The 26,164-nt window shown below is 40.3% G+C and overlaps 1 protein-coding gene across 1 annotated transcript in view; it reads left to right on the forward strand.

Moving 5' to 3' along the window:
• CCDC141 (coiled-coil domain containing 141) overlaps window positions 1-26,164 on the forward strand; it is a 232,374-nt gene that overhangs the window by 74,727 nt on the left and 131,483 nt on the right. The window contains exon 5 of the mRNA XM_068969187.1: window positions 8,145-8,398. Coding sequence (XP_068825288.1) covers window positions 8,145-8,398 — 254 coding nt within the window. The remainder of the gene's footprint in view (window positions 1-8,144; window positions 8,399-26,164) is intronic.

The following is a 26,164-nucleotide window of genomic DNA, read 5'->3' on the forward strand; positions in this document are numbered from 1 at the left end:
TTTATGGTCCAACTCTCACATCCATACATGACCAATGGAAAAAACATAGCCTTGACTAGATGGACCTCTGTTGGCAAAGTAGTTTCTCTGCTTTTGAATATGCTATCTAGGTTGGTCATAACTTTCCTTCCAAGGAGCAAGTATCTTTTAATTTCTTGGCTGCAATCACCATCTGCAGTGATTTTGGAGTCCCCCAAAATAAAGTCAGTCAGGTTTCCACCGCTTCCCCATCTATTTGCCATGAAGTGATGAGAACGGATGTCATGATCTTAGTTTTCTGAATGTTGAGCTTTAAGCCAACATTTTCACTCTCCTCTTTCACTTTCATCAAGAGGCTCTTTAGTTCTTCTTCACTTTCTGCCATAAGGATGGTGTCATCTGCATATCTGAGGTTATTGATATTTCTCCTGGCAATCTTGATCCACCCTGTGCTTCTTCCAGCCCAGCGTCTCTCATGATGTACTCTGCATATAAGATAAACAAGCAGGGTTACAGTGTGAAGCCTTGACATACTCCTTTCCTGATTTGGAACCAGTCAGTTGTTCCATGTCCAGTTCTAACTGTTGCTTCCTGACCTGCATACAGATTTCTCAAGAGGCAGGTCAGGTGGTCTGGTATTCCCATCTCTTTCAGAATTTTCCACACTTTATTGTGAATCACACAGTCAATGGCTTTGGCAGTCAATAAAGCAGAAATAGATGTTTTTCTGGAACTCTCTTTCTTTTTTCATGATCCAGCGGGTGTTGGCAATTTGATCTCAGGTTCCTCTGCCTTTTCTAAAACCAGCTTGCACGTCTGAAAGTTCACAGTTCTCATACTGTTGAAGCCTGACTTGTAGAATTTTGATCATTACTTTGCTCGCATGTGAAATGAGTGCAATTGTGTGGTAGTTTGAGCACTATTTGGCACTGCCTTTCTTAGTGATTGGAAAGAAAACTGACCTTTTCCAGTCCTGTGGCCATTGCTGAGTTTTCCAAATTTGCTGGCATACTGAGTGCAGCACTTTCACAGCAGCATCTTTTAGGATTTGAAATAGCTCAACTGGAGTTCCATCACCTCCATTAGCTTTGTTCATGTGAATTGAAGTGAAATGAAGTTGCTCAGTCGTGTCTGACTCTTTGCGACCCCATGGACTGTAGCCTACCAGGCTTCTCCATCCATCGGATTTTCCAGGCAAGGGTACTGGAGTGGGTTGCCATAGTGATGCTTTCTAAGGCCCACTTGACTTCACATTCCAGGATGTCTGGCTCTAGGTGAGTGATCACAGCATCATGATTACATGGGTCATGAAGATCTTTTTTTGATACAGTTCTATGTATTCTTGCCACCTCTTCTTAATATCTTCTGCTTCTGTTAGGTCCATACCATTTCTGTCCTTTATTGAGCCCATCTTTGCATGAAATGTTCCCATGGTGTCTTTAATTTTCTTGAAGAGATCTCTAGTCTTTCCCATTCTGTTGTTTTCCTCTATTTCTTTCCACTGATCACTGAGAAAGGCTTTCTTCTTCTCCGTGCTATTCTTTGGAACTCTGCATTCAAAAGGGTATATTTTTCCTTTTCTCCTTTGCTTTTCACTTCTCTTCTTTTCGCAGCTATTTGTAAGGCCTCCCCAGACAGCCATTTTGCTTTTTTGTGTTTCTTTTCCATGCGGATGGTTTTGATCCCTGTCTCCTGTACAATGTCATGAATGTCCATCCATGGTTCATCAGGCACTCTATCTATCAGATCTAGTTCCTTAAATCTATTTCTCACTTCCACTGTATAATCATAAGGGATTTGATTTAAGTCATACCTGAATGGCCTAGTGGTTTTCCCTACTTTCTTCAATTTAAGTCTGAATTTGCCAATAAGGAGTTCATGATCTGAACCACAGTCAGCTCCTGGTCTTATTTTGCTGACTGTATAGAGCATCTCCATCTTTGGCTGCAAAGAATATAATCAATCTGATTTCAACGTTGGCCATCTGGTGATGTCCATGTGTAGAGTTTTCTCTTGTGTTGTTGGAAGAGGGTGTTTGCTATGACCAGTGCGTTCTGTTGGCAAAACTCTATTAGCTTTGCCCTGCTTCATTCTGTACTCCAAGGCCAAATTTGCCTGTTACTCCAGGTGTTTCTTGACTTCCAACTTTTGCATTCCAGTCCCCTATAATGAAAAGGACATATTTTGTGGGTGTTAGTTCTAGAAGGTCTTGTAGGTCTTCATAGAATTGTTCAGCTTCAGCTTCTTCATCGTTACTGGTCAGGTCATAGACTTGGATTACCATGATATTGAATGGTTTGCCTTGGAAACTAGCAGAGGTCATTCTGTTATTTATGAGATTGCATCCAAGTACTGCATTTCAGACTCTTTTGTTGACTAAGATGGCTACTCCATTTCTTCTAAGGGATTCTTGCCCACAGTAGTAGATTTAATGGTCATCTGAGTTAAATTCACCCATTCCAGTCCATTTTAGTTCACTGATTCCTAGAATTTCAACATCCACTCTTGCCACCTCCTGTTTGACCACTTCCAATTTGCCTTGATTCATGGACCTAACTTTCCAGGTTCCTATGCAGTATTGCTCCTTACAGCATCCGACCTTGCTTCCATCACCAGTCACATCCACAGCTGGGTATTGTTTTTGCTTTATCTCCATCTCTTCATTTTTTCTGGAGTTATTTCTCCACTGATCTCCAGTAGCATATTGGGTGCCTACCAACCTGGGGAGTTCCTCTTTTGGTGTCCTATCATTTTGCCTTTTCATACTGTTCATGGGGTTCTCAAGGCAAGAATACTGAAGTGGTTTGCCATTCCTTTCTCCAGTGGACCACATTCTGTCAGAACTCTCCACATAAACTTTTAAAAAATGTTAAGATGTAAGAAACTGAGAGAGGAAGAACCAAAGGAACTGACAGAGAAAACTTAGAGAACAATGTGTCCATTTCAGGGGCCACCGTGGTTGAAGGTAACAGACTGACTATGGTCCAGGTGCATTTTCAAGTTAACCTGGGCTCAGAAGCCTCCATGCCTGCTGGTACCATGGCAGTGGTTATACTGTTTGGGCATAAATTGAATCAGAAAACCAGAAAAAGATTGCAAATGAAAATTTTGGGTACACCACTCTGTGGTGATTAGAACAGGTTGGCCTGACCTATTAATCAGTCTACAATACCCTGAGATGGAAAGCTCTGCTTCCTTCTCTTATTTGAAAAGTCTAGTGGCTAAGACGGAGAAGGCAATGATACCCCACTTCAGTACTCTTGCCTGGAAAATCCCATGGATGGAGGAGCCTGGTGGGCTGCAGTCCATGGGGTCGCTTAGAGTGGGACATGACTGAGCCACTTCCCTTTCACTTTTCACTTTCATGCATTGGAGAAGGAAATGGCACCCCACTCCAGTGTTCTTACCTGGAGAATCCCAGGGACGGGGGAGCCTGGTGGGCTGCCGTCTGTGGGGTCACAGAGTCGGACACAACTGAAGCGACTTAGCAGCAGCAGCAGCAGCCATGTGTAAGAGCTGGTTAATGAAAGGAAGAAAAGCATATGGTACATGTGAAAACCCCACACCTGCCCGTACATCCTGTATATGTGTACGTATGTGTGTAACTGTTCAGTATCATAACATGCTCTTCAATGTAAAGCAAATAGGTGTTCCTATACATGGAGAATCAGATGTGCTATTGATTATATTAAGACTCTACAAATCAAAACTCTCCAGTTTGATAGGCAAGGACTTCTATAACCTGTTTTCACCTCATTTTCGAGTTCTTCCTTTCCCTTCTGCATAGTATTTTTTTCTAGACAAATACGGTTTTTTTTCCTGTCCCTGCTTCTCCCATGTTTTCATGTTTCTTCCACTTCTCCATGTGAGAGATCAACTTTAATTTTAATCTGCTCCTTGAGTTTTCTTCTTCTACATGATTTATCTTATTCCTGTCGTGCTTCAAGGATATGGTTGTTTTTGTTGTTTGTTACTTTGTATTATTAATTCTCAGTCAAAGTGCCCAGTGTACCTAACCCCTCCTTTCTTGCTCTGAGCAGATAACATTATCTAATACTTTATTGGACAAATCTAGGTCATGTAGCATAAACTGTTTCAAATCCTTTCCTTTTTATCTCAGAATATGTCAGTTTCTCTTTAGCTCTCAAAAAAAGGTGTCAGGGAAGAGTCAGTTGGCCCAACTACCGCAGTCGTTGCTGCGTTGTTCACAGCCAGATGCTAGAATGCTAAATTAGAGAGTCATAGTGCAGAGAGAAGAACACTGAGCTACTGACTAGAATGTGGCTTTTAGCACTGGCCAGTCCGTTTCAGGGTTTCCCTAATGACACTCGGGTAAACAATTTGCCTGCCAATGCAGCAGACGAAGAGACTCAGGTTTCATCTCTAGGTCAGGAAGATTCCCTGGAGTAGGAAATGGCAACCCACTCCAGTATTCTTGCCTGGAAAATCCCATGGACAGAGGAGCCTGGCGGGCTACAGCCCATAGGGTTGCACAGAGTCGACGCTATTGAAGTGAGTTTGCATGCACAGTCCCTTTCTGATAGTGTTCCTTACTCTCTGGGTACTTTTCACAGTTCTCCCGTCTGAACATAAAAGGCCACATCTTCAACTCTGCTGATGGTTTATCCTTATTTTTCTTTGAGCCACAAATGTTTCAAAGATGGTCCTTTCTTATTGACTTCACTTCATCATTGCTTTTCCACTTCTCAACCTGGTAACTTGGCTTTTGTTTCTATTACGTACCCATCTGAAAACCCCAAGTCTTCCCAACATTTCTTCCTTATATCTCTGAAGGGCTGCTGATCTCTAGCATCTTTAGTTTTCATAATTCTTTCCCCTTTTCAATATGTTTGATTTCAGTGACTTGACTGGTGGCTCAGACGGTAAAAGCATCTGCCTACAATGTGGGAGACCTGGGTTTGATCCCTGGGTTAGGAAGATACCCTGGAGAAGTAAATGGCAACCCACTCCAGCATTCTTGCCTGGAAAATCCCAAGAACAGAGGAGCCTGGAGGGCTGAAGTGCATGGTGTTGCAAAGAGTCGGGCACGACAAAGTGACTAACCCTTACTTGTATAATTGTAAGGGATTTGATTTAGGTCATACCTGAATGGCCTAGTGGTTTTCCCTACTTTCTTCAATTTAAGTCTGAATTTGCCAATAAGGAGTTCATGATCTGAGCCACAGTCAGCTCCTGGTCTTATTTTGCTGACTGTATAGAGCATCTCCATCTTTGGCTGCAAAGAATATAATCAATCTGATTTCGGTGTTGACCATCTGGTGATGTCCATGTGTAGAGTTTTCTCTTGTGTTGTTGGAAGAGGGTGTTTGCTATGACCAGTGCATTCTGTTGGCAAAACTCTATTAGCTTTGCCCTGCTTCATTCTGCACTCCAAGGCCAAGTTTGCCTGTTACTCCCGGTGTTTCTTGACCTCCAACTTTTGCATTCCAGTCCCCTATAATGAAAAGGACATCTTTTGTGGGTGTTCATTCTAGAAGGTCTTGTAGGTCTTCATAGGACCATTCAGCTTCAGCTTCTTCAGCATTACTGGTCAGGGCCTAGACTTCGATTACCATGATATTGAGTGGTTTGCCTTGGAAACTAGCAGAGGTCATTCTGTCATTTATGAGATCACATCCAAGTACTGCATTTCGGACGCTTGTTGACTATGATGGCTACTCCATTTCTTCTAAGGGATTCTTGCCCACAGTAGTAGATTTAATGGTCATCTGAGTTAAATTCACCCATTCCAGTCCATTTTAGTTCACTGATTCCTAAAATGTCGGTGTTCACTCTTGCTATCTCCTGTTTGACCACCTCCAATTTGATTCATGGACCTAACATTCCAGGTTCCTATGCAATATTGCTCTTTATAACATCCTTTTTACTTCCATCATTGGTCCTATCCTCAACTGGGTTTTGTTTTTGCTTTGGCTCCATCTCTTCATTCTTTCTGGAGTTATTTCTCCACTGATCTCCAGTAGCATATTGGGCACCTAGCAACCTGGGGAGTTCATCTTTCAATGTCCTATTTTTTTTGCCTCTTCATTACTGTTCACAGAATTCTCAAGGCAAGAATACTGAAGTGGTTTTCCATTCCCTTCTCCAGTGGACCAGGTTTTGTTAGAACATCTCCTGGAGAAGGAAATGGCAACCCACTCCAGTACTCTTGCCTGGAAAATCCCATGGGCAGAGGAGCCTGGTAGGCTATAGTCCATGGGGTCACAAAGAATCAGACACAACTGATGACTTTACTTTCAGGCAGGCTTTCTAAAAAAATTATTGAATATCTCCCTGTGCCAATCACTACAGTAGTGCTAAGGATACACTCATGATCCCTGCCCTCACATTGCATTAGAGCCTGGTGACAAAACCAGACATTAGTCAACTAACCTGACATATAAATATAGAACTATATCTGTGAAAAGAGCTGTGAATGAGAGGAACATTGTGTTTGGGAACACTGAATAGGAAGATTTCTTCCAGTCTGATTTCTCCTTTGAGAAATTGAGCATTGACTAAACTTGAAGTATGCATAGAGTAAACGTAGAGAAGTAAGGGATGAGGAGAGTGGTGTCCCTGGCCAAGAATGTAGTGAAAATTCTGGGGCAACAGGGAGTCAACCGTGTGTGAGGTAAAGAAGATATGGATGGAGGTAAAGAGATTGAGACCATCTGAAAGGAAGATAGGGACCAGACCGTGCTAGAACTGAAATCATGTTAAGGGGTTTCTCCTTAATTCAAAGACAATGGGAAGCCATTGGGAGGGTGTGTGTGTGTGTGTGTGTGTGTGTGTGTGTGTGTGAGTGTGAGTGAGAGAGAGAGAGACATACTGTGTTTAGAAGCAATCTTTCTGGCTAATATATGGATTGGAGAGGAGATGCGATTAAGAGATGACTACATACATTCACAGAACAGATGATACTTTCTGTTGTGGATATGGGCTTCCCAGGTGGCATAGTGTTAAAGAATCTGGCTGCCAAGGCAGGAGACACAGGATCTTCCTCCCTGGGTCAGGAAGATCCCCCAGAGGAGGAAATGGCAACCCACTCCAGTATTCTTGCCTGGAGAATCCCATGGACAGAGGAGCCTGGCGGGCTTCAGTCGATGGGGTCACAAAGAGTCAGACTCTATTGAGGACATGTACACACAAGTTCAGGGAACAGATGATGCTTTCTGTACTGGAGATAGAGAAAAACAGACAGATGCAGGAGATAGAAGGTGAAATCGACAGGTCTCAAGAGAGAGGAAGTTAGGGTGAGGGGTATGTCATGGTTGTCTGCTGGGTTTCTGGCTGTGGAGACGGGATAGTTTTCCAGCTGCTCTTCTAGTTGATCCCCAAGTGAGGCTGCTTTTGCAATGCTACTCTCAGCTCCCTCTTCTGCACTCTCTCCCTTGGTGGCCCTTTAATTTTCAGGCTTAAGCTTCCCTTTCGACAAGATGTTGCCCAAACCTAAAAAGCTGTTTACTCCAGAGAGCACAAGTGGTGGCCCATTTGCCAGAGAGCCATGTTTTGTTTTATCCTTCAGTTAAAATTATTTTTCATTTAAAAATACAAATTACAAAACATTTAAAAATCAGAAACTTTTACATAAAAATCCATGTTTATAACTCTCTAAAATTCGGAAACCCTATCAACACTGACTCCATATTCTCTGATGTCCACAGTTGATTGGCACTAGTGACAGCTGATCCTGTGAGTCTAAGCACGTATTTTCCACTTTGCCATAATCTCTGGCATCTGGGCACCTGGACAGCACATCCACTGAGCTCTTGTTCAGTCACTGCGGGCATTGGCCTTGAAACCTCAGATTTAGTCCAATCACCTCAGGATGTAGAGTGTGCCAAGGAGAGTAGGCGCCTTAACTAGCATCATACCACTAAAAACGAACTGAGCCAGTGCTCAAATCTCAGAGTCTTTCCATTCGCTGTACTGATTTATGCTAATGCTGAAAACTTCAGCCTCCTACCACTTAGCAGTTGGCATCATAGCAATTGTTAGGCTGAGCTGTCTGACCAGTTGAATCAGAGGCATTTTATGTTTACATATTTGAATTCCTCATTTTTAATAGAGGTTTACATATATTTTAAATGATATGAAAAGTCCAACTATTACTATATACAAGCTTGCTCATATCACTGTTTTTTGTTTGTTTTTCTCTCTAGAACTCTTAGAACGATCTCTAGCCCTTTTAAACAAAAGTCAAGAACTCACTGACTTCATAGAAAAAATCAAGAGTGATGGATCCAATGTAAATGCTGAGATGATTCAGGGAGCTCAAAACAGCTGCCTGAAGATCGACAGTCTTCTTGAACTTCTCCAAGACAGGAGGCGGCAACTAGACAAGTACCTGAAACAACAGCAGCAGGAACTGAGTCGGGTTCTGCAGATGTGTCAGTGGGACCAACAGGAAAGTCAGGTAACCCGAAGGGGCACTGATGTTATCCTGACCTTGGCTAACTAAACTGGCTTGGTATGTGGATGATCTGTGTCCTGGGACAGCTTTTCAGTTGTCATGGTCAAATTCTTTGGTCTTTGATCCAAAGTACCATGTTGTTTTCCCAAGCACGTAATATAAAAACAAAGATTTTATTTCTTCTCATTATAATCCTCATTTGTTTTTAATGGGAGGATATCCACTAGCAGTTTTGAAAATGACTAGGTCTTATTCTTGGATTCTCTCTCTTGCTTCCATCCAGGTCACTACTTTTAGATACACTTTTCTGAAACTGGGAAATGTTCATTGTGGATTTCTTGAATGTTGGAGATGGGTGATGGTGCTGAATTGTACTAGATTGTTGCTAATGCCAGTGAAAGTCTATCAGCCTGAAATAGAGATACTGTTCTTAGAGGAATATTCTGATACCAATGAAGAAATGTAACCTTGGCCTATGCTCAGTGGTTAGAGGGATTTGGGGTGGGAGGGTGATGAGTTGCAGGCTTGTTAGAGCCCATTACCCAGATTATGGGCCCAGCGCTGGTCATTTGTCACTGTGCTTGCTGTAGGTTTCTTGTGTCCCAATCACTTGAAAGTAAGAGTGGATAGAACTCTTTGCAAAACCCCAGCTCAAATAGGTAGGATATTTATTGCTATGTTTAGAACTGCCCCAGTCCCATGCTTTAACCCATACAGATTAAGTGGAAGGAATTTTTAGGGAGAAATGATGTGGAAGGAGGTATCCTGGTCTAGATGCATAAGAAAGGGGTCTCTTCATATACTTTATATTATTGCTCTGGTCTCAACTGGAGAGATTGACATAGAGCTGGTAATAAATATGAGTCCAGGAGAACTGGTTCTTCTTTCAAGCTGGAAAAATGAGGATTAAAATGACAATTAACCTTTCAAGTAATACTTATTGAGTACCCACTGTTTGCTGTACTGCTGTGCTTAGTCGCTCTGTCATGTCTGACTCTTTGCGACCCCGTGGACCTACTGTATACCAGATCCTACTGTAAGTACTGGGGATACACAACATACAGGATAAAGTCTTTTTCCTCTAGGAATTTTCCTTCAATGCATTTCCTTAGGAATTTTCCTTCTAATCCATTTCCTAATGCTTAGCTGTCAATAACCTCAGCACTATTGACAGTTGGTGCCAAGTAATTCCTTTGGGAGGCCGTCCTGGACACTAGTGTGTTGCGCAACATTCTACCTATCAGATGCCAGTAGAATATACTCTAATTGTAACAACCCAAAAGGTCTCCAGACATTACTAAATGTCCCCTGGGGGGCAAAATCACCCCCAGATGAGAACTACAGTTCTAGTGCTTTTTGTCGTTATTGTTCAGCTGCGAAGTCACGTCTGACTCTTTGTGACTGTAGCCCTCCAGGCATCTCTGTCCATGTGATTTGCCATCTAGAATACTGAAGTGGGTTGCCATTTCCCCTTCCAGGGGTACAATAATAAACAAATGAACAATGACAAGTGCTATAAAGAAGATTAACTAGGGCAGTGAATTGTACCTTTGGTTGACCTACTTTTAATCAGAGAAGGAATCATAGAAGGCCTCTCTGAGGAGGTGTCATAGGACAGACACCCAAATGCAGACACCTCCAGACACATAGTCGTCTTGCATTTTGCCACCTCCTCCTCTATGTCGCTGTATATGTCTCAGCCCGTCTCCACTTTCAGCCCTTTCGCCTTGACTACCATTTGCTGTCCTGCTTCTGCTGCGCTTTGCCTGCTAAGCCACAGCCCTTCCCCACTTTAGCTCTTCCCCCGCCACACCTTTACGTGCGCAACACCCGGAATCCTTTGATCTAAGGCAGTAGTCTTTACCTGAGAATTCTGGCACAGCAAGGGCTTTCCTGGTGGCTCAGACAGTAAAGGGTCTATCCACAACGCAGGAGACCCTGGTTCAATCCCTGGGTCAGGAAGATCTCCTGGAGAAGGAAATGGTAACCCACTCCAGTATTCTTGCCTGGAAAATCCTAAGGGTGGAGAAGCCTGGTGGGCTACCGTCCATGGGGTCACACAGAGTTGGGCACAACTCAGCAACTAACACTTTCACTTTCTGGCACGGCAAAGGAGAATTAATGCTCAGGACAAGAAAAAACATAAAGTTGTTTATCAGACAGCCATTTCCAGAGTTCATTGACCTCCCTATTCCATGACACTCTACCCCTCTCCTTCTCTTTGTCTTTCTCCTTCTCCCCTAATCCTGACCTGAAACCATGTTCCCAGAGATGCTGTTCACTTAAAAAGAAACTTATTTTCTTTCTATTGAATTCATAACACCTATCCCCTACCTCTAGTACTTCCAAGAATACATTAAAAGCTCCTCTAATTTTATCATGTAGAGTAGTTTATCCGTTTTAAACTACAACCTCTCTTATCCAGAGACATTCTATCTGCAAAGAGGCTTTCAAAACACAGAACGGTTTCCCAAGAATGAAAAAGCAGCTACTGTATGTTTTATTTATTTTTAAGGTAGTAATTTTGCCTTTCTGCTTTGAGACTATGACAGTAATCATCCACTTATCCTCTGCAGTAAAAAATAAATAACCACATGAAGATTCAAAATGAACTATCTAAGCATGTGCTTAAGGGAAATCTAGATACCATGCCAACCCCGAAAGCAGAAAGATGTCTTGATAATAACTAAAGTAAGAGATTACAGAAGGGCTTTGATTTGGTGATTTCCCTAACTTGCATTGCTTCATATTTTGGGGAAAGTGTGTGTTCTTTTTGAGGGAATACTTTTCAAAATAGAATTTATTTATTAGAGAAGTTTTAGATTCATAGCAAAACTGAGCAGAAAGTACATGATATCCTTTGTTCCCACACATGCACAGCGTCTCCCACTATCAACATCCCCCAACAAAGTGGTACATTTGTTGTAACTGATGAACCTACACTGACACATTATTATCACCCCAAATCCATAGTTTTCAATAGGGTTTACTCTTGGTGCAGTACATTCTATGGGTTTGGAAAAATATGTAATGACATATATCAACCATTTATTACACAAAATATTCTGCTGCCCAAAGAATCATCTATACTCCACCTATTCATTCCACTGTGTCTAATCCTTGGCAAAAACTGATCTTTTTACTGTCTCCAGTTTTGCCTTTTCCAGAATGTCATATTACTGAAATTGTATAATATGTAACTATTTCAGATTGTCTTCTTTTGCTTATTAATATGCATTTAAGATTTATCCATTTTTTTCATGACTTGACAACGCATTTCTTTTTAGCACTGAATAATATCCCATTGTCAGTCACCTACTGAAGGCCAGCTTGGTTGCTTCTAAGTTTTGACCATTATGAAAAAAGCTGTAATGAGTATTCCATGTGCAGGTTTTTGTATGAACATGAGTTTTTAATTCATTTGGGTAAATACCAAGGAACACAATTGCTGGATGATATATGCCAAGAGTATGTCTATAGGAAATGGCCAAACTGCCTTCCAAAGTGGCTGTACCACGTTCAACAGAGAGTTGCTGTTGTTCCACATCCATGTCAGCACTTGATGCTATCAGTGTCTTAGACTTTGGCCACTCTGATAGGAGCATAGCAGTATCTCATTGTTGTTTTACCAAGTCTAATCTTTAAATTGGAAATAATAACAATTCACAGACTTGTTCTGAGGATTAAATTCAATAACATGGGTAAAGCATGGAGCACAATGCCTACCATTTTAAAAGATGCTTAATAAATATTAGTTTTCTTGTCATCACTGTTCTTGGATATTTACAACTTATGAATTTTTTCTCCTTTCATTCCTATTCATCCCCCTGAGTTTAGTATTACTGTTGTTATATGTGTCTAAGTCTCTTAAAACTATTTAGTTTTTAGAGGCTGCCATAGGTATAGTAAGGCTTTAAGAATTCACAATTGTGGTTACAAGAACCAGGCTTTCATTTAGACTCTACTCTTAATGGTCTAGAACCAAAATCAATTTAGTAATTATCTTAAGGATAAATTTTATTTTAAGTAAAACTGGTCTATTTCCAAAATATACAAACAACTCATACAGCTCAGTATCAAAACAAAACAAAACAAGAAAACAACCCAATCAGAAAATGGGGTGAAGATCTAATTAGATATTTCTCCAAAGAAGACATACATCTGGCCAACAGGCACATGAAAAGGTTCTTGCTCAGCATTGCTAATTATTAGAGAAATGCAGATCAAAACGACAGTGAGGTATCACCTCAAACAAGTCACAATGATTGTCACCAAAGAGTCTAAAAATGGTAAATACTGGAGAGGATGTGGAGAAAAGGGAACCCTCCTAACTGCCGGTGGGAGTGTAAATTGGTTCAGCCACCATGGGGAACAATATGGAGGGTCCTTAAAAAACCAAAAGCAGAGTTATCATGTGACCCAGCAATCCCACTTCTGGGCATGTATCTGGAACAGACTATGATTTGAAAAGATACATGCACCCCAGTGTTCGTGTTGTTGTTGTTCTGCCAGTAAGTCTTTGTGACCCTATGGACTGCTGCGTGCCAGGTTTCCCTGTCCTTCACTATCTCCTGGAGTTTGCTCCGATTCAGGTCTATTGAGTCCTTGAAGCTATCCAACCATCTCATCCTCTGCTGCCCTCTGCTCCTTTTGCCTTCAGTCCCTCCCAGCATTCAGGGTCTTCCCCAAAGAGTCAGTTCTTTGCAACAGGTGACCAAAATATTGGAGCTTCAACTTCAGCATCAGTACTTCCAATGAATATTTGGGGTTGATTTTCCTTTCAAACTGACTGGTTTGATTTCCTTGATGTCCAAGGGACTCTTAAGAATCTCCAGCACCACAATTTGAAGGCATCCATTCTTCAGTGCTCATCCTTCTTTATGGTCCAACTCTCACATCCGTACATGACTACAGGAAAAATCATAGCTTTGACTATATGGACCTTTGTGGGCAAAGTGATGTCTCTGCTTTTTAATACACTGTCTAGGTTTGTCATAGCTTTACTTCAAAGTAACAAGCATCTTTTAATCTTGTGGCTAAAGTCATCATTTGCCATGATTTTAGAATCCAAGAAAATAACATCTGCTATTGCTTCCACTATTTCCCCATCTATTGGCCATGAAGTAATAGGACTGGATGCTATGATTTTAGTTTTTTTCATGTAGAATTTTAAGCCAGTTTTTTCACTCTCCTCTTTCACCTCATCAAGAGGCTCTTTAGGTCCTCTTCACTTTCTGCCATTAGAGTGGTCAGTTCAGTTCAATTCAGTTCAGTCTCTCAGTTGTGTCCGACTCTTTGCAACCCCATGAATCACAGCACCCCAGGCCTCCCTGTCCATCCGGAGTTCACTCAAACTCACGTCCATTGAGTCGGTGATGCCATCTAGCCATCTCATCCTCGGTCGTCCCCTTCTCCTCCTGCCCCCAATCCCTCCCACCATCAGAGTCTTTTCCAATGAGTCAACTCTTCGCATGAGGTGGCCAAAGTACTGGAGTTTCAGCTTTAGCATCATTCCTTCCAAAGAACACCCAGGACTGATCTCCTTCAGAATGGATTGGTTGGATCTCCTTGCAGTCCAAGGGATTCTCAAGAGTCTTTTCCAACACCACAGTTCAAAAGCATCAATTCTTCAGCACTCATCTTTCTTCACAGTCCAACTCTCACATCCATACATGACCACAGGAAAAACCATAGCCTTGACTAGATGGACCTTTGCTGGCAAAGTAATGTCTCTGCTCTTGAATATGCTGTCTAGGTTGGTCATAACTTTCCTTCCAAGGAGTAAGTGTCTTTTAATTTCATGGCTGCAATCACCATCTGCAGTGATTTTGGAGTCCTCAAAAATAAAGTCTGACACTGTTTCCACTGTTTCCCCATCTATTTCCCATGAAGTGGTAGGACCAGATGCCATGATCTTCATTTTCTGACTGTTGAGCTTTCAGCCAACTTTTTCACTCTCCTCTTTCACTTTCATCAAGAGGCTCTTTAGTTCCTCTTCACTTTCTGCCATAAGGGTGGTGTCATCTGCATATCTGAGGTTAGTGATATTTCTCCTGGCAGCCTTGATTCCAGCTTGTGCTTCTTCCAGCCCAGCGTTTCTCATGATGTACTCTACATAGAAGTTAAATAAGCAGGGTGACAATATACAGCCTTGACGTACTCCTTTTCCTATTTGGAACCAGTCTGTTGTTCCATGTCCTGTTCTAACTGTTGCTTCCTGACCTGCATATAGGTTTCTCAAGAGGCAGGTCAGGTGGTCTGGTATTCCCATCCCTTTCATCTGCCTATCTGAGGTTGTTGATATTTCTCCTGGCAATGTTGATTCCAACTGGTTATTCATCCTGGCTGCATTTCCCATGATGTACTCTGAGTGTAAGTTAACTAAGCAGGGTGACATTATACAGACTTGTACTCCTTTCCCAATTTTGAACCAGTCTGTTGTTCCATGTTCAGTTGTAACTGTTGCTTCTTGACCTGCGTACAGGTTTCTCGGGAGACAGGTAAGGTGGTCTGGTATTCCCATCTCTTTAAGAATATTCCACAGTTTGTTGTGATCCACACAGTCAAAGGCTTTAGCGTAGCCAGTGAAACAGACGTAGCTGTTTTTCTGAAATTCGCTTGCTTTTCCTATGATCCAAAGAATGTTGGCAGTTTGATCTCTGGTTCCTCTACTTTTTCTAAACCCCACTGGTGCATCTGGAAGGTTTCAGTTCGCATACTGCTGAAGTCTGACTTGAAGGATTTTGAGCATAACCTTACTAGCATGTGAAATGAGCACAGTTGTACGGCAGTTTGTACATTCTTTGGCACTTCCCTTCTTAGGAATGGAACGAAAATTGACCTTTTCCAGTCCTGTGACCACTGCTGAATTTTCCAAATTCACTGACTTATTGAGTGAAGCACTCTAAATTCATGATCTTTTAGGATTTGAAATAGCTTAGCTGGAATTCCATTATCTCCACTAGCCTGATTTATAGTAATGCTTCCTAAAGCCCACTTGACTTCTGACTCCGGGATGTCAGGCTCTAGGTGAATGATGACCACACCATCGTGTCTATCTGGGTCATTAAGACCTTGTTTTGTGTAGTTCTTCTGTGTATTCTTGCCACCTCTTTTTAATCTCTTCTGCTTCTGTCAGATCCTTACCGTTTCTGTCCTTTATCCTGCCCATTCTTCCATGAAATGTTCCCCTGATTCTCCAATTTTCTTGAAGATCTCTAGTGTTTCACATTCTATTTTTTTCCTCTATTTCTTTGCATTCTTTATTTAAGAACACCTTTTTATCTCTCCTTGCTAATCTCTGGAACTCTACATTCAGTTTGTATATCTTCACTTTCTCCCTTGCTTTTTGCTTCTCTTCTTTCCTCAGCTTTGTGTAAAGCCTCCTCAGACAACCACTTTGCCTTCATGCAGTTCTTTTTCTTTGGGATGGTTTTGATCATAGTGTTCATAGCAGCACTATTTACAATAGCCAAGACATGGAAACAACCTAAATGTCCGTCAACAGATAAATGGATAAAGATATGGTATGTATAAAAAATAGAATATTGCTCAGCCATAGAAAGAATGAAGTGATGCCATTTGCAGCACCGTGGATGGACCTAAAGATTATTATACATGTCTGAGGTAAGTCAGACAGAGAAGGATAAATATCATATGATATCACTATATTTAGAATCTAAAAAAAAATGTTATCAATGAACCTGTCTACAAAACATAAATAGACCTATAGACAGCAAACTTAGGGGAGAGTAAGGGGAGGGATAAATTAGGGGTATGGGATTAAAATATACACACTACTATACGTAAAAGAGATAACCAGTAAGGACCTACTGTATAGCACAAGAAATTATATTCACTATATTGTAATAACCTGTATTGGAAAAAAATCTAATATATATACATATATATTTATAACTGATTATGTCTGTGTATGTGTGTGTGTGTATATATATATATATATATATATATATATATTGCTATATATCTGAAACTTACACAACATTGTAAATCAACTAGATTTCAATAAGGATTTTTATGAAAAGGTCATGAGGGACTTTCCTGGGAGTCCAGTGGTTAAGACTCTGTGCTTCTACTGCAGGGATTATGGGTTTAATCCATGGTCAGGGAGCTAAGATCCCATGTAGCGTGTGTGTCCAAAAGAAAAAAAAAAGATCATGAGACCAAAAAATAAATTTTTAGAGTATATCAATAAATAAATTAATCCTTTCCTTACATATAAAATTTAAGAATCTTTGTCTTAAAAGATCCCATGTTACGTTTTCTTTCACAAATGCCAGTAGCAGCAACTCAAGTATTTAATAATGGTCACTGTTGTTTCTTTGTGCTTTTATGATCACAGATCCTGGGAACAGCTTGTTCAATTCAGTTCAGTCACTCAGTCATGTCCGACTCTTTGTGACCCCATGGACTCCAGCATGTCAGGCTTCCCTGCCTGTCACCAACTCCCAGAGCTTACTCAAACTCATGCCCATAGAGTTGGTGATTCCATCCAACCATCTCATCCTCTGTCATCCCCTTCTCCTCCCGCCTTCAATCTTTCCCAGAATCAGAGTCTTTTCCAATGAGTCACTTCTTTGCATCAGGTGGCCAAACTATTGGAGCCTATTGACTGTATTCAAATCCTGACTCTGCCATTTACCAGTTGAGAACCTGTGCAATTATTTAACCTCCCTGAGTTTTCTCATCAGGGAAACCCATCAAATGTCTTTTCTCATCTCAACCCATAAAATGAAACTTCTGTAAAATGTGAGGCAATAGTACTTACACCACAGTGTTATTAGAATTATCAAACGAGTTATTCTATGTCAAGTGCTTAGAACAGTACCTGGTACATGGAAAATGCAATATTAGTATTAGCCTTTTTTATCATCATGTCTGAAAAGAACAGTGAAGACCCAATGCATTACATACTCCCCCAATCCTACTCATCTTTGCTCTCAGAAAGATTGGTCTTGCATTAAAGGCTAAATTCATTATTTATTTTGCTTTCACAGGGTATGATCAAATAAGTCACTTTTATAATCTTAGCCATACTTGTTTAATGGAAACTCAATTAGCAATTTTAAACAAAAATAGAATTGTATTTTTTCTGCTTATGATTTAATGTTTATCTATTAATTAGTTAAAACTATAGATTAGATTACCAGCCATACAAATAATTGCAAATTAGCATTTGACTTCTGCTGTGTTTTAGACTTTTATCCAAGCATGAGTATATCACAGGCACACATGCATTAATTAAAGAAATAGCAAAACAAGCAAACAAAAACTAATAACCTATGCATATTATCTTGTTATCTTATTACCTAATACTCAAATTAAACATGTCCTAGAAAATCCCATGGATGGAGGAGCCTGGTAGGCTTCAGTTCATGGGGTCACTAAGAGTCAGACACGGCTGAGCGACTTCACTTTCACTTTTCACTTTCTTGCATTGGAGAAGGAAATGGCAACAACCCACTCCAGTGTTCTTGCCTGGAGAATCCCAGGGACAGGGGAGCCTGGTGGGCTGCCATCTCTGGGGTCGCACAGAGTCGGACACGACTGAAGTGACTTAGCAGCAGACATAGTCTTGTGTCAAAAATACCAGAGAAAATTTTCATGTTCTATTTCACTCTCTGAATGTAGCACAATTTAAATAATATCTTATTGATGTGGAAGTAGAGTCTCTTCAGTTTCTCACTATTATAAATAATAAGTAAGATTTACTATGTTGATACTTATGTGAACAAGGAAAGATTTTTAAATCCAGGTAGATAGAAGCATAATTATCTTACCTAAGTTTTCAAGTTTTTCCTGAATGTTCTATGGTAAAGTTTTGTTGAAGATACACTGAGGAAGATTAGCAGCAGGGACACCAAATTGATTGTGACTCTGTTAGTGATTTGAGTTCTGTGATTGTCATGTTCCTGGATGAACTACCCCATAAAGCCTGGAACACTGTGGAACCACAGAGACACATGCTTCACTGGAGGGTAAAGATAATTTTGTCAGTTCTGTACTTTTTTTTAGGGAACACAGGAGCTGTCAAACCTTGCATTGATAAAATATCAGCTTTGTCAATCATTTTAACCATTTAAGAAGAAGGAACATTAAATGGAGAATTAGAGCAAAGATTACTGATGAATAACAATGTGGATGTCTGAATATCTAATGCATCTTCTCTCATAAGGGCCATTTACAAGATGCATTTAATACTCCCCTGTTTCTAAGTGCTTATAACCTAAGTCTTTTGAACTGTAATAGTTCAGCTAATTTCCTTTGGAAAAGAAATTAGGTGACCACAATGATGGCAACTTAAAATTTACATCAGTTTCAGAAAAAAAGCAGATGAAGACCACATACTTTTCTATCTTAATTGGGATGTGATAGCCTGAAAAGCATAATCATAGCATGTCCTGTCTTTCGTTTTTCAGATGTACAAATGTGCACTTGTTTTACATTTAAAGATGAGTAGCTGACCTTTTTTCCCAACTCCAGCAGCATCTTATTTTGCAGATAATCTGCTTCATTAATGAGAATCAGAAGCAGCTTGGAGTACTTCGTGCATAATTAATGATCTTGGCAAGAAGATTTATGAATGTAATTTTTCTCAATTGCTCCAATCAGGAATAAGTGAGACAAACAAATAAATTAAAACGAAGTTATTCATGGTCTTTTTGTACAAGACAGTATCAAGGACATCTAGGAGAATTAAATAAGACATAAAGGTAGATAATCTTTTTACTACCCAGATCACATATGGCTTACAAGATACCCATCTTTGTGGGAAGAAAAGTGGGTAATAGAATTCATATTTGGAAGTTTTTTAAATTTGAGTACCACGTATATCATAATCCTATGTCAATAGGCAATTAAAATGATATCTGCAATAACAGTGTAAGCACAGCATCAGGGCACAAGTCTTGTACCTGCTGGGAAACTGTAAAACCCTGTGTGTGTGTCCACAGATGTATGCTGCTGCTGCTGCTAAGTCGATGCAGTCGTGTCCGACTCTGTGTGACCCCATAGACGGCAGCCCACCAGGCTCCTCCAGCCACAGGATTCTCCAGGCAAGAACACTGGAGTGGGTTGCCATTTCCTTCTCCAACAGATGTGTGCACATACATGCACATACATGTATATTCTCCTTTAAATGATACTACCTTCTAACCAGGGTTTAGAGCTTGAATGGTTGACCAGCTTAAATTAATATGAAGTAACAAAAAATTGCCTGGCTTAGTGGCTACAACACAGTGAGGGTTTTAAAAAATCTTTGAATTTAGCTTAATTTTTAAAATTGAAGTATAATTAATTTACAATGTTGTGTTAGTTTCAAGTGTACAGCAAGTAATTCAGTTATATATATATATGTGTGTGTGTGTGTGTCTATGTATGTGTGTGTATATCTATATGCATTCTTTTTTCAAATTCTTTTCCATTATGTGTGTATGCTCAGTCATTCAGTTGTGTCAGACTCTTTGTGATCCCCATGGACTGTAGACCTCCAGGCTTCTCTGTCCATGGAATTTTCCAGGCAAGAATACTGGAATGGGTTGCCATTTCCAGTTAATGGGTTACTCTACAGGATCTTCCCAACCCAGGGATTAAATCTGCATCTCTTGCATCTCCTGCACTGGCAGTCAGATTCTTCACCACTGTGCCACCTGGGAAGCACTGTCCATTATAGGTTGTTAAAAGATATTAAATGTGTTCCCCTGTGCTAAACAAGTTTTTTAAAATCTTTGAATTTAGCTTAATTTTTTAAATTGAAGTATAGTTAATTTACAATGTTGTGTTAGTTTCAAGTGTACAGCAAGTGATTCAGTTTTATGTATATATGTGTCTGTGTATGTGTGTGTACATATAATGGAAAGGGAAGCCCATTTCACACCAGTCAGAATGGCTGCGACCCAAAAGTCTACAAGCAATAAATGCTGGGGAGGGTGTGGAGAAAAGGGAACCCTCTTACACTGTTGGTGGGAATGCAAACTAGTACAGCCACTATGGAGAACAGTGTGGAGATTCCTTAAAAAACTGGAAATAGAACTGCCATATGACCCAGCAATCCCACTGCTGAGCATACACACTGAGGAAACCAGAATTGAAAGAGACATGTGTACCCCAATGTTCATCTCAGCACTGTTTATGATAACCAGGACATGGAAGCAACCTAGATGTCCATCAGCAGATGAATGGATAAGAAAGCTGTGGTACATATACACAATGGAGTATTACTCAGCCATTAAAAAGAATACATTTGAAGCAGTTCTAATGAGGTGGATGAAACTGGAGCCTTTCCATTATAGGTTGTTAAAAGATATTTATCCCCTGTGCTAAACAAGTAGGTCCTTGCAGCAGCAGCAGTGTGTATACATTAATCCTGAACTCCTAATTTATCCACTCCCCTACTATGAGTATAGCGTTTTGTCATTGGGTGACATAAGACCAAAATAAGGGTTGAATTAACTTATTAATGGATACTGGTATCTGATAGTTTGGTCCAGTAAAAGATATCCATGACTTTCCAAACACTTGTAGATTAAAATTTATCACAGAATTTCATTTTTAGCGCATATACTATTTCTAGAATTCACTCTAAGTTATGCAAAATATCTTAGTGTTTGTAGGAAAAGCATGTGATTTTGAAAGCAATAGAACCCCCTCCTAATTAGAATGCATGTTCCCACCATTACTTTCAGTGACATTGCCTGTCAAATGTAGTAACTGAGGGACTCTGGTACAGATGGTGTGGATAGCAATCCCAAATTTCACATTTACTTATGATATGACTTTGGGAAAGTTACTCAGACTCTGTGCCTCAGTTCCTTTTCTATATTGGGAATAATAACAATATCTATTTATAAATTTGTTATAGAAATAAACAGGATTATATATGTAAACATTCTTAGAGCACAGCTTGATATATGTCAGTGCTCAATAAATGTCCATATGTTCACCATATCACTACACCTTTTGAGATTACTTTCTGGAGCTTTACTGGATAATCACCAAATTAGCCAGATCCCATATCAGTTTTCTAAATCATTCAATAATCTTAGCTTTCTAAAATTATGTGAAGGGGGAATAAATGGCATTTCATGGCTTAGTATCCAGACTATTTTATTCAAAAGCTCAACTTTTTTGTAAAATTAGGCTAAAAATCAATTTTCCTCTCCCTTTCTCCACCCTTTAACAATTTCTTTAGCTCATTTATACCTGTTGTAATTGATTACATTTTCATTAAACTTAGTTTTTCTCCTCAATATTCCATTCAGTTGGACTGATGGCTTCACAGCATTTTAATTAGACACCATTACTTAAGGTTGGTAAGAGGGTTGGGTGACATGCCCTGCGACTAAATTACATTCTCATCCGTGATCAGACTGCTGACATAGCTGTTTCCTGTGCATGCTACCTGGAAAAAGCTCCACATTGCTCCCTTTGCATGCATCTCCCCATTGTACAACCAGGTTAGCGGCCTCTCCTTAAGCTGTGTGCCTGTATCTTTCCAGCACCCTGAGCTCTTTGTTTCCCCTGCCTCTGGTGCTGGGAACTGTTGGCTTTCCTTTTCTCAACACCACTGCCGCCCCATACCGGGCAGGGAGTGGAACTCAGTCTCCTCCATCCTCATTTCCATGGTTCCCAGAGATGAACAAAGAAGCCCAGTTAATATTAGTGCTTTTCATAGGGTGACTCATAAGCAAACAAACTAAATGGCACACTTTAAAAGGATAAAACCCACTTTAACATACAATAATTGTTTATCTGTTTGTATGATAGTTTCTGACTCTCATTTTTTCCCGACAACCCAGTGTTTCGGTCAGAGCCTCAGTGTGAACTCCATCAGGAGCGTGACCTAGGATCTGGGATGATAATATGAAAATCAAACTTTGGTCTCACTCCCAAGTAGACCTGTATGTTTTTCTCCCTTCTCTCTCTTTCTCTGTCTCTCTCTTTCTCTTTCTCATGTGCACATATACAGCAAATGGCTCCAGATCATTTAGGGTGGAAACTAAATTGTACTGGGAAAATCACACCCTAGATATCTTAGGCAGAGATGCACATTATCGGACACTGGGCTGGGTCTCTGTTTTCTTTCTTGAAAAAAAGACTTCCTTCTGCTGCTGGTAGGATTCTTCTTAATGGCTCAGAGTTAATGCTAGAAATAGAATTTAGGTCCAGAAACTACCACTGTGTTGATTTTATCTGTTGGATTAAATAGTTTCCACTGTTTAAGTAGTTGGAAGTTAAGAAACTGCCTAAACACAAGCAAGAATTGAGGGCAATCTTGGTAAAAGAAGAAGTCCTTAATGTCATTTTTTTCTGAAATATAGATGTGATAAGAGAAATGATACATTAATGTAAGTCAAAATAATCAGAAGACAGATATGTTAGCAGAAGTCAGAATAATTAAATACATAAAATTATGGTTCCAGACAGGGAGATAGATTACCTGTTGAAGCTGTTGAAGTAACAGAAATTTTGCCTCAAGACAAACAATGCATTTTAGCTTTCCTACTGCCCATCAGTAGAGAATACTGGGATTTGATAATTTGTTGAGGAGATACTAATGCCTTCCAGTTGACTTCAGTAATTCATGGAGGGCTTCCAAGTTCCACATAAGAAGATTGTGAGCTTTGTCCTCCTAGAATCTCTGAGATGAAGTCCAAATAATAACAAGCCAATAATTAGACCAGTCCCAGAATACATCTCAAGCCATTTTGTGCAGGAAATTCTTTCCCTGCTTCTGAGCCCTCAAATACAAACATTAAAGACAAAAATTTCATGCCATTTCCTTTTGCAGGGGATCTTCCTGACCCAGTGATCGAATCCAGGTCTCTCGCATTGCAGGTGGATTCTTTACCATTTGAGCCACAAGGGACACCCCTTCTAGTATGTATTATCTCCTAATGGAGCTAATGGATATTTGAAGTCTGGTTACTGCCTAGCTAAATACAGAGCACATTTGATGAGATTGCCTAATACAAAATAATAGCAACTCGTTTCCCTACTGTAAAAAAGGAAAAGAACAAAACCTGTGGGAGCTAAAACGGTTGTTATAATACTAGCATGTCTTCAGAATCAAACCAGACATTAGAACTGTCACCTGTGGCCATCAACTATAATTGAAACCACCTTTTTTTTTAATAATTGAAAGACTATCAGAACATCTTGAATTGAAGAAGATACATAACTGATGGCTTTTCCCTCCTTTATCAGTTTTTTTGTTTCTAATAGTAACTTGTTATTTGACAAAAACTGCTCTGCACATGGAAAAGAAAATGAAAGGGCTTTGGAGAGATTTTCATCTTCCCTTAAGCATTTCTGTTAAGATGTTTGAATTGCTTATTGCTAGCTTGGCTCCTCCAGCATAGTTTTAAACAAAGATCAAAAAAGTAAGGTCTGACTTCGGATTGTAGAACCAGTTGCAGAAAAAGAGACCAGGAAAGTTTATGGTCATGTGACGCCTAGCTTTGAGTGTAGCAAAAGGTCACCTTCTTGCCACCTGAGTGGTTTGCGCTTGACAGAGCATTTTTCTATGGCTTTTGTTCCCAGCGTTTCAGTCCTGACTTTGGAGCATGCTGTTGGGAACTGGAATTCTCAGTTTATCCTCATCGGCCTCTTCCTCTGAGGCAGTGCTTCTGGCAGGCCTGGCCCACATGTCTGTTCTCTCTAATGTGGCATTTCCATTGAGGCCCCATGATTATTCACAGGACTTACTTCCGTATTAGAATTAAACTCTGTAACTATAGTGTTGCATTTTGGTTAAGAACATTCATAAACATAGCCTAATAAGAACCATTCCCTCTTCCCTGGAATTCTTCCATTCTCCAGACAGATGTGGTGAAGGGAAGAACACTCTGACCACAGCCTTTCTGCCTCACCCTGTGGGGGTCTCCTCTTGTTGCCTGTGTGACCTTGAATGAATTGCTTACCCTGACTGGGTCTCAGTTTCCATAACTATTGAAAAAACAACTGTCTCCTTTGTAGGAGGTGTAAAGATTGCTCGAGAAAATCTGAGACCTGCCTGGAGTAGTACCTGACTCTGATCTGGGAAGGCCCTGTTCACTCTCTTTCCTCATTCTTATCTCCCAGCAGGGGTCAAGGTGAGATTGGGTTATTCAATATTGCAAAAACTAGCCTTTCCTTGCCCAAAGCTGATAAGTTCAGTAGTGTTCTCTGCCAAACTCCCCACTCTTTCTGGTACATTCCTGCCTCAGTTCTGCTTAATACATCTTCAGTTCCCCAGACTGAAATGCTTACATCTCATCTAATCAAATTAAAAAAAGTTGGGAAGAACCCATCTGTTACGTTACCTCTGCTTTCCTCAAAGCTGTTGTCTGAGCCCCCCTTTCCTTAGCCAATAAACTTCAAAAGAGTCATTAATTTTACTGCCTTAGCCCTACTCAGTGACCCATTCATGTTTACCAACCAGTATCTCATCCCACTGTTCTCTTGATTCTGTGATTTTAAGTTGTCTGTAATACTTAGTCCTTAGATCTACATTTAACAGATTAAGGATATTCTGAATATCCTTAAATTATAGAACCATCCAAGAAGAAATACAACATAAGCCATAAATGTGATTTTTTAATTCTCTGAGCCACATTGAAAAGTGAAAAAAAGGTGAAAAGTCACGCAAACATGGGCTTCTCAGGTGGCACAATGATAAAGCATCCACCTGCAATGCAGGAGACGCAGGAGACATAGGTTCCATCCCTGGGCCAGGAAGATCCCCTGGAGGAGGGCATGGCACCCCGCACCAGTATTCTTGCCTGGAGAACCCCATGCATAGAGGAGCCTGGCAGGCTACAGTTGATAGGGTCACAAAGAGTTGGACACAACTGAAGTGACTGAGCAGGCACACACACACACACACACACACATGTAAAAAAGTGAAAAGCAAGAACACATTTTGTTTAATCCAACATATCTAAAATAGTATTTCAGCACTGAATCAATGTTAACATTCTTAACAATATATTTTCATTATTTTTTATACTAACTATATGAAATCATTTGTGCATTTTTTTTCTTAGAGCATATGCCAATTTGAGTTTGTCACATTCCGAGTACTCAATAGCCATGTGTGGTTAGTAGCTACTTGTTTAGGACAACGCAGGTCTGTACCATTTGACTGAGTTTTCGTGGTATCTCTATTTAACTTCCAAGGCACTCCTTGGTTTTTACTGAACATCCCTGATTGCTCTTTCCGTGCATCTTTGTAGATGTCCCTTCCTTTTCACTCTGTCTTCCTTCACCCTGTTTCTTTCCAATCCCCACTTCCCCTCTCCAAAAAAATCTACCCCACTCCTTCTCCACCTTAGTTCTACATCCTCTGAGCACTGAGTACTTAGAATCTCATGTCAGACAGATGAGATGACCACAAACACATCACTTAGATCAATCTAAAAGGTAAGAACCGGGAAGAGAAAGGAACAATATTCTCATTTTCCCCCTTAGTCCATCATCACCCAGAACCAATGTCCGATGCACACTCTGAATTTTTGTTCTTTCTTTCTTTACACATGTTTCCAGATCTTAACTCATGTTTTTTTATCCTTTTGCAGGGACCATGTTCTAAAGAATGTCCTGATGCATCATTTATTGTCCTTCTCACTCAGGCTTTGGGATAACTGCTGATATAATCTAATGCTTATAAAAAATGTTTTTAGAGTATCTATGCAGCTGTCTGCAGTAGCTACACACAGAATACAATGGCTGACTTACATTATGGCTGACATACTGTCGGTTGTTTAGGGT

The sequence above is a fragment of the Capricornis sumatraensis genome, chromosome 3 (assembly GCF_032405125.1).
Source record: "Capricornis sumatraensis isolate serow.1 chromosome 3, serow.2, whole genome shotgun sequence".
NCBI classification, from domain to species: Eukaryota; Metazoa; Chordata; class Mammalia; order Artiodactyla; family Bovidae; genus Capricornis; species Capricornis sumatraensis.